Raw genomic sequence first — 22,126 nt, forward strand, 5'->3', positions numbered from 1 at the left:
GGGATATCTGACTGCTATGTGGAAGGAATGTGGTGTCAATTACAAATTCACCACACCCTATCACCCACAATGCAATGGGCTTGTTGAGAGATTCAACAGGACCCTAAAAGGGATGATTCACGGACTACCTGAAAAGCTTCGGCGGAGATGGGATGTCCTGATACCCTGCCTCTTGTTCGCCTACAGAGAGGTCCCGCAGAAGGGGGTTGGCTACAGCCCTTTTGAGCTTCTGTTCGGACATCCTGTAAGGGGACCCCTTTGTTTGGTAAAGGAAGGATGGGAGAGACCTCTCAGAAAGCCGGCATCAAACATTGTGGACTATGTGCTCGGTCTCCGCTCGCGGATGGCGGAGTACATGGAAAAGGCGTCTAAAAACCTTGAGGCGAGCCAAGAATTACAGAAAGCTTGGCACGACCAAAAGGCTGTCCTGACTGTGTACCAGCCTGGACAGAAGGTGTGGGTGCTGGAGCCAGTGGCCCCAGCAGCACTCAAAGACAAATGGTCTGGGCCCCACACGATCATTGAGCAAAAGGGAGAGGTCACCTACCTGGTAGACCTGGGAACTCCCCGGAGCCCCCACAGGGTGCTCCATGTAAACAGGCTCAAGGCATATGTCGACAGGGAGGGCATGGGCTTGCTCATGGCCACAGATGAGGGACAGGAGGAGGAGAGTGACCCTCTCCCGGACCTGCTCTCTCAGAACCCTGACGATGGATCAGTAGATGGTGTTGTCTTTTGTGGCAGCCTCTCTGGACATCAACAAAAGGATTGTAAACAGGTTCTTCAATCCTTTCGACATATGTTCTCTCTGACACCCAGTCAGACCAATTGGTGTACCCATGAGGTCGACACTGGGGACAGTCTACCCGTAAAGAGTAAAATCTATCGGCAACCTGATCACGTCAGAGACTGCATCAAGACCGAGGTGCAGAAAATGTTGGAGCTGGGAGTCATTGAACCCTCGGACAGCCCCTGGGCTAGTCCCGTAGTGCTCGTGCCGAAACCTCACACCCAGGGCGGTAAGAAAGAGATGAGGTTTTGCGTGGACTACAGAGGTCTCAATGCAGTCACTAAGACTGACGCCCACCCGATACCAAGAGCAGACGAACTTATCGACCGGTTGGCCTCGGCCAACTACTTAAGTACGTTTGACCTGACAGCTGGGTATTGGCAAATCAGGTTAGCTGAGGAGGCCAAGCCCAAAACAGCATTTTCTACCCCGGGTGGGCATTATCAGTTCGTGGTAATGCCCTTTGGTTTGAAAAATGCACCTGCCACCTTCCAAAGGCTGGTGAATCGAGTTCTCACTGGGTTGGACGACTTCTGTGCGGCGTATCTGGACGATATCGCTGTCTTTAGCTCCACCTGGGAGGATCACCTGGTCCACCTGAGGAAAGTGTTAGAGGCCCTGCAGAAGGCAGGCCTCACTATCAAGGCCACCAAGTGCCAGATAGGGCAGACACAGGTTGTATACCTAGGCCACCTTGTAGGAGGGGGCCAGGTTCAACCGTTGGAGAGCAAAATACAGGCCATACAGGACTGGGCTCCTCCAACCACCCAGACTCAGGTTCGAGCTTTCTTGGGCCTGACTGGTTATTACCGGAAATTTGTCAGAAATTATGGATCCATTGTGACCCCGCTAAACGACCTGACAAGTAAAAAGATGCCAAAAAAAGGTCAGTGGACAGCAAGCTGTCAGAAGGCATTCGATGACCTAAAGCAGGCCATGTGCACTGCACCTATCCTAAAGAGTCCAGACTACTCCCGACCATTCATTGTCCAAACAGACGCTTCGGAGCTGGGTGTGGGAGCTGTTCTATCGCAACTGAATTTTGATGGTCATGACCAGCCCATAGCTTTTATTAGCAGGAGGCTGACCCCCAGAGAGAAGAATTGGTCAGCTATTGAGAGGGAGGCCTTTGCTGTGGTTTGGGCCCTGAAGAAGTTGAGGCCATACTTGTTTGGCACTCACTTCAAGATTCAGACCGACCATAAGCCCCTCTTGTGGCTAAATCAAATGAAGGGTGAAAACCCCAAACTACTTAGGTGGTCCATTTCCCTACAGGGGATGGACTTCACAGTGGAGCATAGACCTGGCACTGATCATGGCAATGCAGATGGGCTCTCCAGGTATTTCCACTTAGAGCAAGAAGACTCACCTGGTCAAGGTTAGCTTATTGTCCCAAAGTTTGGGGGGGGGTCATGTAGGAGAGTAGGGTCTGCAATCCTATGATCACCCAGATTTTTTGCTTTTGCTTCATTGGTTTACGACTTTCTCCGGCTGTGGGCCTGCCAATCAGACCCACAGCCTAGCTGTTCTCTCTCGAAATTAACCCACATGTACATTAGGTGCATCCACTAATTGGAACTGGGCCGCCTTGTCAGTCCCTGTCTCAGCATACCACAGGTATCCAGGGCATCGGTGTACCCAGGGCCTACCAGGGGCTGCAGCATGTATTATGCCACCCCTGGAATGGCCGCCCAAATCTGACACAACTGGCTGCACGACAGCTGGGGCCACGTGGTGTAATCACCCGTTGCTGTAGGTGTAGTATTCCTACACCTAACCCTAAAATGGACACATGGATTCCTATCAGTCACTCCTATGGCAGGCCTTATCAATCCTGAAGGCAGAGTGCGGGGAGTCATGTGGGATGGGGCTCTGGCGCGAGCCGAGCCCGTCGACGGCTTGCGGAACCAAGTCCTAATAGCCGTTCCATGGTGACGCGGGCCAGCTATTTGCTAACTTTGGCATCGCATCACCTACACATGTCGAGTAAGGTGTCATACGAATTGGAATACGAACCCCTCGCTAGTTCTGGCGACGGGGTTAGCATTCCCCCCTTCTAGAGGGGCACGACATGGAAGTAACCCTGAACCCCGGTTAAAGTTGACTCAAGCCTCAGCATCACAAAATGGATGCTGCCACCAGACACAAGTCTGACCTCCTGCTGCTGGGGGACCTTCCAGCGAAGGGAGTTTGGACAAAGGGTTTCCTGTCGAGGGCGGTGTTAGCACCATCCCAGACAGGGTTTGTGTATTCCAGGTAGGCAGGGCTGAAAGGAAGGTGATTGCCAGTGGCACCCCGGTGCTCACTGTGCATAGCCCGGCTCAAACAAGTTTCGGGGGCACACCAGCCCCTGAGCTGGCGCGAAGCCGGACAAAGGATAGGGGTGTAACTACCCCCCTCCTGGCTCCACCCATAGGTAGAACCTAGTCACGGGCCAACCCCTTTTTCTTAGAATAAAGGTAGGAGCGAGTCCCCTTCCCAAATTGGATAATCAGATAATCGGATACCTCCGAATCACGAACCACTTTCCCCGAAAGGAACTCTTGACTATTTCTGAAGACTCTCCCTTGTGGCTAAGGAGTAGCCACCCTGCACCAGCAGGCACCAACTAAGCGCTTGCGGTTTGCTGTAAGTCTCTCCTACGGATCAAGACTGCCCAGCTCGACGAGACCCGAGTACCCTGCCATCTCTGACCTTTTACCTGCCTCATCAGCCCAGCTGAGAGTCGTAGGTGTGACGAGACCTGCGGGACCGGCTATCTTCAGAACCTGCACGACGCTTATCTAGCACGCCCACCGAGGGACCCTCGAGTGAGTGCACCTAGGGTTTGAGAAGCCCTAAACCCTGAGCAGCTCCAGCTTCGAAGTCTGTCTCCCCAGCATCCCCGAGATCTGCGTGGGGGGCCCTTCCGCTCCTTGCTGTTCACCGCGTTGTCCGACCACTTGCCGACCGGCTTGTGGCCCTCTTCACGACGCTCCAAGATTATTTTGCATCCCCGGTCTGGTTGCTCCAGACTGGCTCTTGCTCCCCTTCAACAGAGGAGTACCCCGGACCCTCCTGGTCCACTCCCGACGCCATCTTGACTCCCCCGCTTGGGTTGCCACTGCCAAGATCCGCTGCCCCTTCCTGGGCCCAGCCTCATCGACAGCAGACACCTTCGTGGGACAGCTCGCCCTCCATCCTGGTCGCCGCCGCGCCTCCTGGTCCGAGGAACAGCCGAGTCCGACGTCACCCACTCACCTGGTCGAGGTGACTTCAGCCGGTACCCTCCTGGTACCCACACGATCGCTGGCTAGCGGTTGAGAACTGAGTCCCCTCTGCTTTCAGGTTTTCCTTCACCACCGATCCAGGCTTGGATCGCCCTGAACATCGTCACTGGTCGCCTGCCAGCAACTTCTTCTTTCAGGCTCCTGAGACTACACGAGGACTCCCGACATCTTGCCGAACTTCACGCAGCCGCAGCCTCCGGGCTAGGTAAATCGAGCATCTCGGTGCTCCATCGCAGGTTCGCTCTACAAGTGTCCAGTTCCTTTTTCGTTTAGTCCCACTGATCGGAACACTCCGGAATCAGTACCTCCAGACTCTAACCATTCGCATTTCACTGTTAGTGTAGATGGTTTCTCGTGCCCCTCGGGCATTTGTGTAAATTGTGCAACTGAAGTATTTTCCTAAGAGTTTTGTAGTGTGCTTAGCTCCCTGACTCATAAAGAGCCAGGGTAGTCTTGTTATAAATAAATATCCTTTTATTTTCATAACAACTTGTGTGGTGTCCTTTCACTTGGTGTTCAAGGGGTATATGTGATGGTAAACAGCCGGCTTAACACGCCCTCTAGAGTTTAGCCTAAGACTGCTCGTATCCACGCTACTAGGATAGCTGGTCTAAGAGGTTGACTTACAACCAATCATCAATAAGGGTCGTTTGGAATGATACACAGTGATCACTAGAATAGTGAGCACTACATATCAGGCCAACTTCTCACATTCACTCCAGCAAAGTGGCTCTCACTGGCCCTGTGGACAGCAGAGGGGTACAGATGGGCACAGGGGCCAGCACACAGGCCCTTGCGGCGGTACCTCCTGGCAGAGTGTCCCCTCTCAAAGTCTACGCACAGTCTCCCCACATGGAGTCTCTGCTCCTCTATATATACACTCCTCACCCTACCTACCAGAAAGGGCCAGACGCTTCTAGAAGGTTCTCTGGGGAAACCGGTCCCAACTGGTTTTGGGGGAGGTGTAGAGCGCCCTGTCTGCCAGGCTTCCCTCCAAAAGCTGGGGGGTGTGTGAGACGGACACATCCCAGGGGGCGGAGTCAGCCTTGGTCACTTTGAGCACTAGACCGGCAACCCACCTCAGGCAGGCACAAGCACACAGACAGGGTGACGGTTTAAAAGTGACATTTACACAGTGGTCAAAACAAACCTGCGTACACCATTGTGCAGCGTTTAACATTTGCATTCCAGACACACCAAACATGGCATCTACATTTTCTACCATGGTGGTCCCTAATGCAAGCCTATGTGAGGCAGACAATACACACACTTTGCACTGCTAACCCAGCGCTTAAGTGTTCAGAATCCTGAACCCACCAATTCCATCACAGCAAAAAGGCTAGGGGGAAAGGCAAAAAGTTTCGGAATGACCCTGCAAGCAGGGCCAAGTCCAACAATGGCTTTCCGGGGTCAGTTTGAAGACACCTGGGAAGAAGGTTGGCCCATAGCCATGGTATAAAGGAAGATTTTTGTTCTAATAAATATCTCCCAGGTGGCTAAATCGGTTTGACCTTGGCACCCGCAGGACCAGTGGCGGCTCAGAGTGTTGCCCCACTGCTCAAAAGGAAAAATAAAATAATTTATCGTTATCATATTATTTTCCCTATTGTAGCCAGTGGTTGGGCCGGCGGGCTGGCCAGAGCAGGGGAGGAGTGGTGTGTGCGCTACCCAAGTAGGCACTGTTTGGCCGGCCCTCTTGGGCCAAACTAACCGTCATGTGCACTTTGCATGTTCCCCACTTTGCTGCTTACACAGCCTGGTGAAGAACATGTAAAGGCTCCCTGGTCCAGTCTGAGTGCCGATCCACGGTGCTCAGACCAATCACTGCATTTCAGCGTTGTGATTGGCTCAGGGGAGCCTGCGTGCCCGGGTGCTTCCTGCTGCCGGCTGGGACAGGAAGATGAGGACGGAGGAGAGGCGGTGGCCGGCCGTTGAAGGCAAGTCCTTTTTGTTTATTATATTTCTTTACCTGAATCCCTCCTTCCAAACTCCCGCCTCACCAACCCTGTCTGGTAGCAGCCACTACTGTGCAGAACTCTCATACGCTGGTCCACACACATTTCCTGATGGCACGATGGCTCGCCTGGTGAAAACACACACTGTTGAAGTGTCACCTTTTTTTTTTATTTTTTATTTCAACATGTTTTATTGAAATTTTCGCATATAGAAAACATATAAAACATAATCCAATGGAAGAAAGTCCAAAAGAAGCATACCTACATGAAAGGCCTGTCAACGACCAAAGGGTAGATGGAAATCGTACACAAAATTACATTGGTCACTGTATAGTAATCAAAGAGGACTGTAGGAAAAGTGTATGCACCCAAAAAGGCAATAAAAGGTCAGTTAAAAGAGCAAGACGGCACTTGTATGGAATGGAAATAATACATATCACGATTTTGAATCTTGGCAGGATCATATCAGCCTTTCATCGTCGTGTCGACCAATGAAGTGCCATTAAACTGTGTAAAGCAGTGTCATTGATGTACCATCATAAGTTGCTTCTGTCTACCCGTCTTTGTTATGGTCCTACATCTAAGTATTGGGCTACAAACCCATGTTAGATGGTATAAAATATTTTTCTAGTATGGGCTGTGGTAAGACACGCAGATCTCGTTCGCTACCCGGGCAGTCAGGTTTTGGAAAACCCCCCTTTTTTGTTGTTGCGGTATTGTTTAGCACAAACTCGACCCGACGGTATGAGAGCGCTTTCCATGAGCACCAGTTGCATTACAGACAGACAGACATTCATTTTTAGGCAGGGGAGATTAAGTGATTTGCCCAGAATCGAAGGATGTTTGAGCATCCCTGCTGAGACTCGGACCTGGTTCGCCAGCTTTAAGGTTGACCGCTCTAGCCGTTAAGCCACATCCTCTCCCCTTCTTTTCAGATTGTCCTTCATGCTAAGGATGCTCATGAAAAGAAGGATCTGGAGACCAGCTGATACTGCCCACTGCTCATCAATAATGGAGCTTGCTTCTCCTTTCAGCTAACCTATGTTACCGTATAATGAATCATCAGTAACCCTACCCCACTTGGAGTGTCTGTATCAGGTCTGAAAGGCCTGGTGGAGGGAGGAGAGTTTAGTGTCTTAGACCCAGCGGAATGCGCTTTAGCTGGTTAAAGAAGTAGGATATTCAGAGGTGTAAGCTATGGTTAGAATCTAGTAAGTGACATTTTATGTTGTGTATCTATCTGCATATCTATCTAACCTCCCTCTCGAAACATATCCGGGTGCTTTTGTTGCACAAAATGCAGTGATATAAAAACCCATACTTCACAGGGAACCGTGAATTATTTTTCATAATCCACAGAAATTAATCACAATGACACCCTGTGTAGAGCGTCATCATTGCCTAGTATTTAATTAGCCACCTATCTATGAAAGCTAAATCAAAACTAGAACATTCAAATTGCAATCCGGGCACATTCCGAGCCGAACAGCCCAAGAAAAGGTTCAAACACCTCTGCGCTTTGCCATTGGCGAATGTTTATTAGCTGTATTAGTAAAAGTCGAGGAAAGACTGAACGTTAGATTCAATATGGGGTCAATATTGCTGGCAGTCTGAGCAAATCTAATGTCTATTGCTTAATCAACAGTCTCTTCGTTGAAGCAGGGTTCTTTTGACATTTACAGACTATCCAGCTGTTGATATTATAGTGTATGAAGCCACCAGAACGTCATATTGCAATATCGGACCATGTTATGAGGTTACTCATTATATATATATATAGTGTGTGTGTGTGTGTACCGTTGGTGGGTGTGCAAAATGAAAATGGCGAAGTGGGTTCAGCGTTTGCACACACCGTCTCCGTTAAAGCCTCTGAAGAAAAGCATATGGAGCTTCGAAACGCGTCGGGCAATTCCATTACGGAGCGGCTTCTACAAGCGGATCCTCGTCCCTGCCTATAATAAACAAAGCTGCTGATTGAGTGCTACTCACCTGGTGGACAACCTTTGGAGCAGAATATATATGTATATACACACCGCTTAATATGGATGTTAAGGTTGTCTTTAATCGCTCCCTGAAAGGCTTCCTTCGCATTAATAGCTGTGAGCTGAACATGGCACCCCTGAGGTATCTGGTAAATGGTGACTGGCTGCTCTGTAGTATGAATCACTACTAAACACAGGTAGACTAACCTTGCGGAATACGTTGTCCAAGGGCACCAAGTGCAGTTAGTTAAAGAACAGGACACAGGAAAGATCATGGGTGGTAGACAGCAGAGCTGTACAGAAGGCGCACAGGCCATCTCGGATGTCTGCGTTTATGTTTAAAGCCATACCTTGGATATGTAGAACTACAGACTGAAGTTGGAAAAGGATACTTAGGCACTACCAGTCTGCTACTTTGTTTTGCATCTAAAGATCACCAAGCCATCTGGTCTGTCTCTTTTCTTGCTGATTAACAGCCACATGCTCAAGTATTATACATTCACCCCAGTCGGTAAAGAGCCAAAGCACTGGTTTTTGAGGGGCATTATCCAGTGGCGGTCGCTGCTTATAGAAACTGGTAGGGCAGCAGGGGACAGGAAAGAAAAAATAATCACTTAGCTGTCAGCCGCCACCTCTCCTCAGTCATCTTCTGTTCCTGATTACCGCCTCCCCCTAAGCCAATCGCAACGCCGCTGTCATGCTGGTAATAGTATTACCAGCATGACGGCAGTGTAGTGATTGGTCTAAGCGTCCTGGTTTGCGGCTCGTACAGTGCCTGAGACTGTTCTCCACCCGGCTTTGCAATACAGCCGGATGGAGAAATGCTAAGCGCGCATGACGGTTTGGCTGTCCTAAGACTGCCGGACAAACTGCCATGCACATTTTTGGTGCCCACCACTCCTCCTCCCTGCTGAGGAAACCGAGCCTGCCCTAAACTGGCACAGTACTGAAAAATAAAATTATAATAACGTTGTGTTATTATTATTATTATTTTATGTTTCCTTTGTGCACTGCTCAGAGAGCAGTGGGGTGACGCCCTTACGCCTTAATGGAGGAGCCTTATCGAATGCCCGTGTCCCTTATCACAAGGCTTCTAGTTGCACCACAGAGCAGCCATGCAACGAGGGTCAGTGTGTGGGACATCTGAGGGCCCAGTCTTGTTTAAGAGCACCTCAGACCTCTTTGGAATGTGGTGTTTGGAACTGTGGGAAGTGCACGGGAAGCTGGATGGCTCCTTTCTGTGCGTAGAAGCCTAGAAAGCTTCCACTATTTTTTTATGTCAGGGGTACAATGGGATATATTTTGTTACTCTCTTCTGGTAGGGGCAGAGTCGGATGGCTTGCATGACCCTGGTGCTTGGATGGCAGCTGGATGTCTTCTGTTGAGTCATCCTGAAGGGGAGAGAGTAGGATTTGTGAAAGGGCCTTGTACTGTCTGGGGAGAGGAGAATGACTTCCTCTGGGTGGCAGCAGCTATGATGGCTTTTAGTATTCCTTGCTTAGTGGAAAGAGAGTAGAATGACTTCTACTTAACAGGTAGGAGCGAAACAGTTTCTACTCTTCTCTACTCAGCATGGGTTTCTTCTTGGATCTGAACAAACAAGGTCTTTAAGATATTGCAACACTACAAACCAATTAGCTTGTAGGCGTTTTAATGCATTGTTTGCGGTGGAGATAGTTGGCTGCTGAGTCTTTCATTTATCCCTAATTAGTCCTTCATGCTGTGTCGTGGGTGTGTTTGCTTGAACCTGCCTGTTACCTTGAAGTAGACCTGCACGCTTCCCAATAGACCATATTGTGTCCTTGATTTTGTGTCTTTCCAGACTTGGAAAGTTTGTAATCCATGTCATTATTGCTCAAGACTGTCTTTGAATTGTCTTTCCCATGGTGTCAATGATGAGTTGTGTATTTGAGTCTGCCCACTATCCGTAAGTGGACTTTAGTGGGGAGTCCTGGGTAGTGTAGTGTGCGTCAGTCTGTTCTTTATCCTTAAACAGATTTGCATGGTTTGCCATGGACGGCTTGTGTGCTTGAGATTGCCCACTACCCCTAGGTTGGCATGCAGTGTTTGGTGTGATTATTTTGGTTGTGTAAGTCTGTCATTTAACCTCAGTAGACTATCAGCATTTCTTATGGATAGTGTTTAGTGCCTGACAGCTCTTCATCCCTATATAAACTTGCATGGGTTTGCATGAATGCCTTATGTGTTCGAGTTAGCCCTTTCGCCCTAGGTAGACACGTAGGGTTTGTTGTGAATTTGTCACTTGCTTAGGTGTGTCCTTTAAACCGTGGGAGCATAACCGTGTTTGTCAAAGATAAGACTGTTCACTTGACACTGTCCTTTAACCCTACATCAGGGGTCTCCAACCTTTTCTGTAATAAGAGCTACTTATGTTCAATAAAAATCATGCTGAGCTATTACTATTATTCGTGTTTTTTAGTGACCACGTTAGACAAGATTACATTAGTGGCCACCTCTTGTAAGATTGTAAGCAGGGTTCACGTCAGTGCATCGGGCAGGGTTGCCAGCAGTAATGCAAAAGAGGTTTATCAACTTGGAATGTCTCTACATGGGTAATAGTAAGTAAGTAAGAAACTTGTAAGAGCGCATGAATGCCGAGGCGTCTTGGCGCTATGTGTAGCAGGGGAGCAGATAGCGGTTGCGTGCAAACGGCTTCATTCCCTAGCGGGGAAAAGCCAGGTCTTAAGCATTTTCCTGAACCGGGTCTGGAATTTTGAAACCTAATGGTGGCTGGTAGTTCATTCCAGAGCTTCGATGCTCGGTATGAGAGGCTTCTAACTCCCCATCTGGCCTTATAAATCCTGGGGACCTGAACTAATCCTTTGTTGGCAGATCTAAGCTTCCGGTTTGGTAAATGCCACTGAAAAAGTTTCTGTAGGTCCCCAGACCCTCCACCATACAGAGCTTTATGCACCAGGCATAAAGCCTTAAACTCAATGCGCTGCTTGATCGGTAGCCAGTGAAGCTCCCTAATGCTACTGGAAATATGCTGGCATTTAGGAATATTGAGCAGCACTCGAACTGCTGCATTTTGCATTGATTGAAGTTTTAACAGTTGGCGTTTGTCAACGCCAAGAAAAAGTGCATTACAATAGTCGATACGGGAGAGGACTAGCGCAACTATAACAACTTTCCTGAGGTCTAAAGAGATGAAAGGTAGGACTTTACGCAGGATTTTCAACCGGAAAAAGCAGGATGATGTCAACTGATTGATCTGTCTGGCAAAGTTTAGTTGGACGTCAAACAGAAATCCTTGGTTCCTAACCTTTACCGAGGGATTTGGGCAGTGACCTGCTTCTGCCAGCCACCAAAGTGGAGGCCCTGTCCCAAACTCCATGACCTCCGTCTTGGCTGTATTTAATTTGAGATATCTCTGGTGCATCCACCCTATGATTTGCATCAGGCAACTGTGCAATCTCCCCACCACAGTTTCAGCATTTGAGGAAATGGAGATGACGATCTGCGTGTCATTGGCGTAAGTTACCAACGCGAACCCATGGGCTCTCCTTAACTTGGCCAGAGGCGTAACATATATGTTAAATAGAGTTGGTGACAAGGCTGAGTCTTGCGGAACTCCACAGGGGGGGGGGAAACCTCTCTGATGTAAAATTGTCCCAACACACCCTCTGTTCCCTTGCAGTAAGGAACGAGGTGAGAAGGGTTAGAGACACTTCTTTGATTCCTAACGCCTTCAGCCGATGCGTCCGTACCATATGATTCACTGTATCAAACACGGGCGATAGGTCAAGTAGAATCAGGACGGCTCTACCTCCTCTGTCCAGATGTTTGCGTATTTCCTCAGTTGCCATGATTATAGCGGACTCTGTGGAGTGCCTTGGTCTAAAGCCATGTTGTGTTGGATTCAGAAGGTCATTAGCATCCAAATAACCAATTAGATATTGATTTTTTTTTTTAGTATTTTTGCCGCCAGTGGCAGGCAGGATATAGGTCGATAGTTTTTTCACATCTAGTGGATCGAGAGAGGGTTTCTTTAAAGTTGGTCTAATACAAGCTTTCTTCCTTTTGTACCTATAACAACTCATTAATGTTGTCCACAGTTAAAGAAGAGAAACTGATCACCTGACACATCATAACACATACCAGTCCTAGCTGCAATGCCCCTGGCACTAAGGTTATAATACAAGTAATAAATCCTCCTCTGCGCTATATGATTTCACTCAAATTTCACATTTAAATATACTATGGAAGTTCAACAATGTTTCTCCAAACATAGGCTATTCCATCTTCAGTTTTGTTAATTGATCCTTGCAAAATTAGTAGTCTGTGCTGCACATAGGAGAGCTTCTGGCAGGTAGCTGGTGAGCTACCACGAGCTACTCGTTGGAGAAGCCTGCCCTACATAGACTTGCATGTTTTTTCATGGATAGCGTTTTGTTCATGGATTTGTCCTTTATCCCTCAGGAAACATCCAGCTTTGGTAATGGATGACATAGTCGGTTTGATGCTGTCCTTTAGCTCCAAGTACTGTAGAGTTTATTGTGGACAGTGCTGTGTGCCAGGGGCCGTATTACGCATTGTCTTTGTTTGTGCTCGGCGCGCCATTGAAAAGCTGCGCCGTATGCAATGTCAATGTGCCCCAGTATGGTGAATGCGCTGCCCCCAGGGCAGTGCATTCATGTGAAAACACGGAACGGCCACTCTGTGTTTTCACAGTGCAGGCGGCAACTCGCCTGAACACTTAAAGGGGTTTAGAGATCTCTTTGCAGGCGGGTGCAGTCAGTGACTGCACCTGCCTGCAAGGGGATGTCCGGGTGTCCATAGGACCCCCTTTCTCTCCTCCACAGGGCATTTCTCAGGTGGTGCACTGTGAGTGCGCCCCCTGAGAGCTTCTTTGCCTCTGCGTCCATGTCTGTAATATGGCATGGGCACAGAGGCAAAGGAATTAAATCATTTGCATAGGGTGGTAGCTCTGGCACTTTAAGTGCGCCAGTGCTATCTGTATTACTGAACGGGGCGCACAGGCGTCTGTGCCCCCTTCTGTGATACCAAAGTGCCCCAGGGGTGCGCAAAGCGGGCGCAAACGCCCATTGCGCCCCTGGGGGCACTTATTGTAATTCTGCGAGGTTTGTCTGTTTATAGACTTGTGTGGCTGGTGTAGCTCTGCCTTCTGTGTTAAACATAAAGAGTCTAAAAATGACCATCTGGAAGGTCTTTGCAGTGGTAGAGTAGGCTTATGAGGAGAAAAAGGTATCGGCAAAATCATCCATTCCATTCTGACTAAGAGTTTCAATTCAAGGTCCTGGCACACTGGAGGTTTGGCTCTCGCCCCTCATGGACAGTTAAACCTAGAAAACTCATAACAGACGTTTGTGGAAATTCTATTGACTGACAGCCTTGTGTGCTTTTCTGTCCTCTTCTGGATTGTAGACTCCAGGGGCTGTATTATACAAGTGCTGTGGGGCAGAGCATTCATCATAATACGGCACATTTTCCTTCATTGCGCCGGCGCATCTTTTAAAAGGTGCGCCCCGCTCAATGAAGGACCATGCGCCGCATGTAGAACACGGCCCCAGATATTCCTTTCTATGGAGCAGGCATCCTGATCTTTACTAACGGAAACTACTTGAGTCCCAAGAATATGTTGTCTTTTACATTTTAGTCCTTTGCTTCACAGTTGTGTGCTTGAGTTTCACTCTCCAGTGTGGCAGTCACTTACGAGCCTGTCTTTGTTTTCCTTTCCAACAGGGGACGATGGGAAGCCCAGAGGACGAGTTGATAGGTATTCCGTTCCCAGAGTACAGCAGCGACTTGCTGAGTGGGTTGAATGAGCAACGTCATCGGGGTGTCCTATGTGACATCACCCTTAAGACCCAGGGCCTGGAGTACCGCACGCATCGCGCTGTGCTGGCTGCTTCCAGCCACTACTTTAAGAAGCTCTTCACCTCTGGGTCTCCAGGCACCACTCACAGTGTCTGTGAATTGGACTTTCTTCAGCCTGATGCTCTTGGTGCCCTTCTGGAGTTTGCATACACCGCCACGTTGACAATCAGCAACTCCAACATGCGTGAAGTCCTGCGGGCTGCCAAACTGCTTGATATTCCTTGTGTGGTGGAGGCCTGTGCGGACATCCTGCAGTGCAGCATGGACAGGCCTGGCGATGATGCGGGCATTGACGCTGATGGAATAGACTATGAGAAGGCCGAGCGGTACCTGGCTGAGTTTGCTGCTAGGCAAAATGGCGAAGTGCGAGTGGCCAGCCCACCACCAGCACCATCCCCTCTGCCGCAGGAGCCTTTGAGGAGCATCATTCCCCACCGCCGCAAGAAGCAACACCAGTTCCTGCAAGTCAAACCATCTCGTCCAAATAACCACATCCTGCACAGGGCGCCCTTCCTGGGCCGCCATTTTCCCATCCCACTGTTTGATGAAGAGGAGGACGAGGACCGCAGCCCCATGCATGAAGAGCGAAACCACTCTCCACTGAACCTGGTCAGCAACGAGAATAGCCTGAACTATGACCTGGAGCGGTCCTTTGATGAGCGACCCACACCACCCCCACTACCACAGCCACCGCTCCCTCCTCTTTCCCCACCTGACGAGATGTCAGACGAGGACCCGATGGACCTAGAGGATGCTGGCTATCTGAATCCCCTACATGACCCAGCGCTAGCGGCAGAGTTGCTGGACGGCGTCGACAAGCTAGTACGGAAAAGGCGATCCCAGGTGCCTCAGGAATGTCCAGTGTGCCACAAGATTATTCATGGAGCCGGAAAAATGCCACGCCACATGCGCACACACACCGGCGAGAAGCCATTTGCCTGCGAGGTGTGCGGAGTGCGCTTCACCAGGTAAGGTGGCTCTGCTGTTTACATTTGTTTCACATTTAATATCAATATATCCGATTTCTTATTATGACTGGCAGGATTACTAACACATCACACAGTAAATGTCCCTGTTTAAGTCACCGGTTGTAACCTAGTGCATGGATTAGCGACTCCTACAAACACTTTGATGCCTAAATTTATAGATAAATGAAAAGTTTTAGAGATTAGCAACTCTGAGCTTACTAAAATGGTCAATAACGCTACAGTACCCACCAGCTTTTATGGATCTATGATTCTGATAACTAACTAAGGCCGCAGAATTATTCCGTTTAGTACTAATTTCTGAAGGCGATTCTCAATATAGGAATAAGCCCGACACCACAATTATCAATACGGTGTCCATTTAAGCTGGGCTTTAATGAGGCAGCACTCGCAAGACCTAGTGGGTCAATATTTCTTTATTCGATTTTGTAATAAAATCATACAAGTGAAATATAATAACAAGTCCCTCATAATTGCATGTAAAACAGATGAAATTACTATTAAAAACTCAAAATAAACAGAGTAAAATTCATCAGAAGGTGGTTATCCCCAGGATCAAATCTAACATACAGAGCCATAGACGCCCCCTAAGGAAACTTTGATACATAAACACACACTTCGAGTTTCTAAAAGTTGCAGGTATAAAAAGGCAGGTCTAGCTTGGAAAAAACCCAGAGGGCTGAAAAACTGTTTAAAATATGCGACAGATTTATAAAAAGGACAAATTAAAACAAAATGCAAAGTATCACATTTGGATAACAGATCACACCTGAAAGTGGGTGGGATTTCTTAAACCAAAAACCCTCAAATCAACTGATGAAACCGGCTCAACCTGAAATGGGTCAACAGACGATGCTGGTGGGCAGGCATGTCAAGGAGAAGATATGGCTCTATCCCAGGAACTTTTTTGACCATCACATATCTTCGAAATGAAGGCTTGACCAGTGCTGAGGCTGCTGTCTCAACAGCTACTCTGTTGGAAAAAGCCTCTCTTACCCAGGCCACATCACATTTGGTGATTCCCTGTGAATTGGTAAATAACTCTGGCCTCCCAAGGATTTTAAGATTCTCTTTGACATAGAGCAACCAGGGAATATTTACCATGTTATCCAATTGCATGCAGTCATATATGATTGATCTGTTCTAATTCTTCAAGCCATATGGCGCACCAAACAAGAGAGGTGGCAACTGGATATAAACAATAATGTATCTCATCTCTAACTCCTCATGCAGTATCTCAGTGGGGATACACTTCCAAACTCCTATGAGCCCCCTAAAAAATGTATTCTCTGCTACCCTATTTGTGTCTACATTCATGTACCCCCATAGATCTCACAACCACAAGTGGAGATGGGAATGCACTTGGCTTTATAGATCTCAAGCATAGTTCTCATAGGCTTCTGACCCAGGCGCATAGAAAAGTCATTAAGTCCGGCACATGTCCTCTTAACGTTACCAATGTTTTTCTTAAGTAGGGGATCGCCAACTGAGCTTGTGATCCATTAAAATTCCTGGATAAGTAGCATTGTTTCTGAACCAGCCAGGGTATTGGCAAGAAAGAAGGTTTTTAAGTGCCCAAGTGAACTGTGCAAAGGCTCTTCTATAATCCATGCCCTGCTGTACCACACAGGTGTTGCTACATGATGGGAACTCTGGTATCCAAGTGCCCTTCTAAACCTTTAAGGTACTGTTACATTGGAGAACCGTACAATCAAATTGCCATTTCTACACCTTGTGAAGGTTTTGGGCGACAGAGCTTCCATCATTGGCATGCTAGATACACCATGCAAGATTTGTAAAATAACTGGCCTTATAGGATCAGTACTGCACGGCATGAGAATCAGTAACCAATGCATGGATTATGACTTGTCAGAACCTTTATCATCACAGTTTTATCCCATTAGCCATGCAAGTTTTCCCACATGAAGATCATTCCCATACTGCCCCCTAAACTGTGCAAGGATTGATATTGCACACAACCTCCTCCATTCTGGTACCCCGCGAATCTTGCACGGGGTGTTGCTTAACAGAATCGTCAGTGTCCCATAAACCATGCAGGGATTGGTGCAGGGCTGAACATCCTGCTTTGCAGAACAAGTGATCAAGAAAATGTTCCAATAGCAGCATGACACCAGCGCCATATTGCCTTGCACAGCAGTATTCTTGGAGCTACATGACACCACCGGAAATTGACACTGGGCGCACATGCAAGGCGCCATGGGAGCCAGTGAGGCCAGTTCCACATTTCCATGCCTCTTCAGGCTTGGGTTGTGGAGCCTCGAGATTTTCTTGATGATTAATTTCTTTTTAAGGAGTTTTTTATTTCCCTTAAACTTTATCATCCTGTAGGTCATGGGGGTTCATTTCAAGAGAGCTGCTGAAACCAAATGCCAGTGTTGGATCCCCTCAAATGCTGTATGAGGTGTTTGAGCCCGTTGCATAGTTCATAGCCCAGTAACCTGTGTGCACTTATGCACTCTTAGGCCATTAGGAAGCGGCAAGCAAGCCTCCCCTTTGCACTTGAGAAGTGATGGACCTTGCATGCAGGAGCCATTTTCCCAAGAGACATGAGGGTAAACTCAAACGGAAGCATCAGTCTTCCTCCTCTCACTAAAAACAGAAGGAAGCACAGGAGGTCCAAGGAGATAGATGGATCTGTCTTCTGAAGCATCCTTGGTTCTATCCGAACCACCACGGGTAAATGTTCCTCTTGCTGAAGGCTCCCTGGGAACAGATCGATGACTTGCTGAAAGCCATCCCGGCTTCTGGCTCACTCCCACAGACCATGCGTGATCTTTCTGCGCTGACCTCGCCCCAGAGGCTTCGGCACGCGTAGCTTCAAGTGCACTTGTGTTTCCTCCGGTATTAATGGTAAAAACAGTGCTTCCGCACTGGGGTCGTCACTTGTTCCAGACGGCTCCAAAGTTGGTCCAAAAGCCAATGAGCGATCTTATCCCTTTTCACGAAAGATCTGGTTAACTAATGGAGATTGGGTTCCTTCAAATCCTAAAATGTCAAAGCAAGAACCCTTAGGCTAGAGGCACGACCGCTTGAAGTTTGGCTTCGATGCGCTGCATTTCGAAAATGTGACCAATTTGAGGGATGATAATGCAGTGCTATACTTCCTCCTCCGCAGAGTGGAACTAGCTTTTTGGCCAATTTCCAGAATGCAAGTTGTTCGGTCACCTCTCTTCTGGTGGAATTCCCCAGGTACAAGGGTTCAATCTCTGCAGAACAGGCTCATTTTCATCTGTTATTCAGCTTACAATGGAAACTTTAGAAATCCCCGTGCACACAAAGCAACCACAGCCCCCCCTTTCAAAGGAGACCATGGCATAGAAAAAAAACTCACAAGGTCTATTTTTCTCTTAAATCAGGCCGTGCTCCTTTTTATCAAAGAAGCGTGGAACAAACCTCAGTCCACCCCTGCACTGTTATGATCCACATCCTTGAAAATTAGGCCGGCCACTTTAGAGCCACCAGATTCTTACTAGCCTGTGATGCCCAAGCACCTTGGAAGGTGGCCACTCTTGCAAACCCTAGGCTCCCGGGGTCCATGCAGGAATCTTCCAAATCCTTGATTCAGGATGGCATGGAGACAGCCGAACAGTCCATGCAAACCGAGTTAGACTTAGTGGAAACGGAAATCGTCAAATCACGATATGTGGATGAGACTCTTCTAGTGATGTTAAAGCCGGGCTATCAGCCATGCCATTGAAAGGCCAGTCTCTCTTCATTGGATAAGGCCGCAAATTCACAAGAGCTACTTAATCGAGCAAAGCAGCAGCCAGGGCCTGAGGCTTCCCTCCGAAGAAAGTTCCTCAACAGTGGCAGAAACCATGGGGTTCAAAGCAGCAGCCAAGGCCTGAGGCTTCCCTCCGAAGAAAGTTCCTCAACAGTGGCAGAAACCATGGGGTTCAAAGCAGCAGCCAAGGCCTAAGGCTTCCTGGGGAAGAAAGTTCCTCAGCAGTGGCAGAAATCATGGAGGTTCAAAGCAGCAGCCAGGGCCTGAGGCTTCCCTCCGAAGAAAGTTCCTCAACAGTGGCAGAAACCATGGGGTTCAAAGCAGCAGCCAGGGCCTGAGGCTTCCCTCCGAAGAAAGTTCCTCAACAGTGGCAGAAACCATGGGGTTCAAAGCAGCAGCCAAGGCCTGAGGCTTCCTGGGGAAGAAAGTTCCTCAGCAGTGGCAGAAATCATGGAGGTTCAAAGCAGCAGCCAGGGCCTGAGGCTTCCCTCCGAAGAAAGTTCCTCAACAGTGGCAGAAATCTTGGTGGTTCAAAGCAGCAGCCAGGGCGTGAGGCTTCCCTCCGAAGAAAGTTCCTCAGCAGTGGCAGAAATCATGGGGTTCAAAGCAGCAGCCAAGGCCTGAGGCTTCCTGGGGAAGAAAGTTCCTCAACAGTGGCAGAAATCATGGAGGTTCAAAGCAGCAGCCAGGGCCTGAGGCTTCCTTCCGAACAAAGTTCCTCAACAGTGGCAGAAATCCTGGGGTTCAAAGCAGGTTTGATATCTTGCTTTAGTAAGTGCCAGTACAAACCATTCTAGTGTTAAAAATGTACACAGTCTGCCTTCCCTCACTTCGCACTCTCTTCCTTCCGCCTGCACCTACTTTAACTACTGTTTCCGCTGTAGTTAAGTTGGGACCTCGATAACTAGCGAAAGTGGCAGTGTGGCTTAACCACTAGATCTATCGCTTTGGAACTGGGGAGCCAGGTTCATGTCCATGGCGTCGGTGTGACCTCCTGCTATGTAAATTGCCCTTGGACCAAGTCTGCGCTATATAAAACTGCAACACTTTAATAAAATAATTAAAAGTGCGTCCAAAAATTTGTTTTTGCAAGCTTTTATTCATGGCACATCTTTTATGACAATAGTGAATACTTTGGTAGAGGCTTTATGTACATTTTAGGTCTAATCCAATGTTGCCATCTAGTGGTTATGTTGTATTACTGCATTTTACATTTACTCACTGCATTAATTCCTTCCGTGAAGTACGTTGATTGTGTTTTTTTTAAAAGTTGACAGTTTTTTTCCTACAGGCCTCTCAGCGAGTGGTGCTGGGGCTTCCACCATGACCTTCAGTTGTACATTCGGGCATTTCTAATATAACTGATGCTTTGATGAACAAGTTACTTGGTAACACCTAATATGGCAGACCCTATCTAGCCGCAAATTCTTTACCTTAGAATTATCTGACTGGATCCGCAAATTTTTCCAGAGCAGTACCCCTACGCACCAATAGCAGAATGACTCCACCTACCGGCGCGCAGGGGTACTGCGCACCAACATTTTCCAGATCCAGTCTGACGCCTGGTGATAATTCTAAGGTAAGGAATCTGTGGCTAGAAGTCTGTATCAGATGTCATTTTTTAACCAAGCCCTGAAACTCAAGTCCTAAGGTTGTAGACTGCAGACCGCAGACGCTTGTTGCACGCACAGCCAAGTGCAAGGAGATTGGCACCTGTAGTCGGTCCTCGTGTTTTACACTATGTACAGGTTGAGAATATGTCTCTGGGTTGAAGGATGAAAGTTTCCTCATGTGCAGACCAGTTCCCTAGAAGGGATCGTGCCTCTGTGCCTCAGAGGAGGATGGCAAGGGCCCATTTTACTGCTGCAGCACTCGCGGTGGCTAGGCAGCTCCTAAGGGCAGGCTTTCCTAGGGCTGACCGCTCCCCGCAACAGGTTTCACTGCCCTTAACAGAAAGGTCTAAAAGGTCAAGAATAGGTCGTCTCTAGTAATCCCGATAGCCACATCTCGTGTCCATCAGGCTTCGTTCTAAATCTGATTCCTCCAGCCCACCAAACTTAGTTCAGGGAGGGGCCCAGCGTCCACAACCAACCAGCCTGCCCCCCAGGAGATTAGCAACGATAGTAAGCTTTTAGAGGATTGTCCTGATAATCAGCAAATAAAAAAAAAACTCTTTCCACAAGCAAGCCCATGGATTCAAACTGAAGAAGTTGTGGCAACCTCCTAATCTCCCCTCTAGAATAAAAGTAACATTGTAGCCGTGTCTGTCCCTGGCCAAGGCAGGCATGCAGTATTTTGCTGTGATGCTTCACCTGTCTGACAGGTCTTCTTTCACACTGTGAGGCTACGCTTTGTTCATTACTTGTCACAGGTTTTCTTGCACAGGTTTTGAAACCTCTCTTCCTCTATTGTAAAGTATGTTCTATGTAGCTCGGTGTATAGGGTCTGGTTTACATGCTATAGACAAATTCTCTTCATGATTACCCCAATTCGGGTGGCTACGACTTGCGTTCAAAGGGTGGGTAAAAACAGGTTTTCCCTGAAATTCCACAAATATAAGGTCTTCCTCTGTAGTAACCTGGCAGCCCATGCTAAGACTTGCTTTTATTGCTTCTCTTGCAGGCCGCTTTTCCTTGTTAGGTCCAAGCTCTTCAACTTCGAAAGCCTGACCTCGCTCGCGAGGTGCCAGATGAGTTTTGAGAGAACTATGGTAGCCCTTTGTTGATCTCGGAGTGAATACACAAGTGGCGCTGTTCTCCTACATTTTATTTCCATATGGGCTCTGCATTGCATTGTCTTGTGGTATGGTTTAGCCATCTTCTCCAGGGTCTTTGCTGGAGATCTGAAAGGCTTCCATGTGTGTATGTTTACTAAGCATTGCTGTTATGTGGACTTTCCTGCCATGGCGGTGTTAGATTTAGTTAGGCAGTTCTAAGTCACTGTGTGACTCCAGGTCACTGCCAGGTCATTTCCTCCCAGGGTTCATTTCCTGTCAGGTTCACATCCATCCCTTTGCTTTGACAATGCATCAGAGGCGAGTACTCGTATCCTTATGAGCATAAGCACTATGTTGCATTTAAATGTAGAATGGCGAACATTTCACAGACCTGCCACGTCTGGGTTGTGGTTTCCCACAAGAGTCATGGGGCAAGGGGGGTATAAAATGAGATAATAAATGTTGAGGATAATGGGAGACATCTTGTACGGTGAGGTGAGGAGCGTATTGTACTTGCCACTACTCATGACAAAGGGGTGACATGAAATGCGAACTGTGGACCTCTGTTGAAAATGACTGGAAAGTGGATTATGGTTTCTGGCTGGGGAGCAGTGTTGGGTGTCCCCTTATGAGCGACCCTACACCAAAACAACCCTGTGAACGCACCCCTGCCTCTTAACCCATTACTCAAATCAGACCTGTTTATCAATCCCCTGTAGGGAGAGGCATATCCTTCGAGCTCAGAGGGCGAGGGAGGGAATTCACAGTTTGCGAAATAGCTGCAGGCGCGACCCCACAGGGAGCTTTCATGAACCGGTGTA

The 22,126-nt window shown here is 48.2% G+C and overlaps 1 protein-coding gene across 2 annotated transcripts in view; it reads left to right on the forward strand.

The window, feature by feature from the left end:
• The window catches only part of ZBTB7B (zinc finger and BTB domain containing 7B), a 137,405-nt gene that overhangs the window by 109,999 nt on the left and 5,280 nt on the right, over positions 1 to 22,126 (forward strand). For both annotated transcript variants that reach the window (XM_085639241.1, XM_085639242.1), the window contains exon 3: positions 13,724 to 14,826. In XM_085639241.1, the coding sequence (XP_085495367.1) occupies positions 13,730 to 14,826 (1,097 nt within the window). In that variant the 5' untranslated portion in view covers positions 13,724 to 13,729. The remainder of the gene's footprint in view (positions 1 to 13,723; positions 14,827 to 22,126) is intronic.

The sequence above is a fragment of the Triturus cristatus genome, chromosome 12, assembly GCF_964204655.1.
Source record: "Triturus cristatus chromosome 12, aTriCri1.1, whole genome shotgun sequence".
Lineage (NCBI taxonomy): Eukaryota > Metazoa > Chordata > Amphibia > Caudata > Salamandridae > Triturus > Triturus cristatus.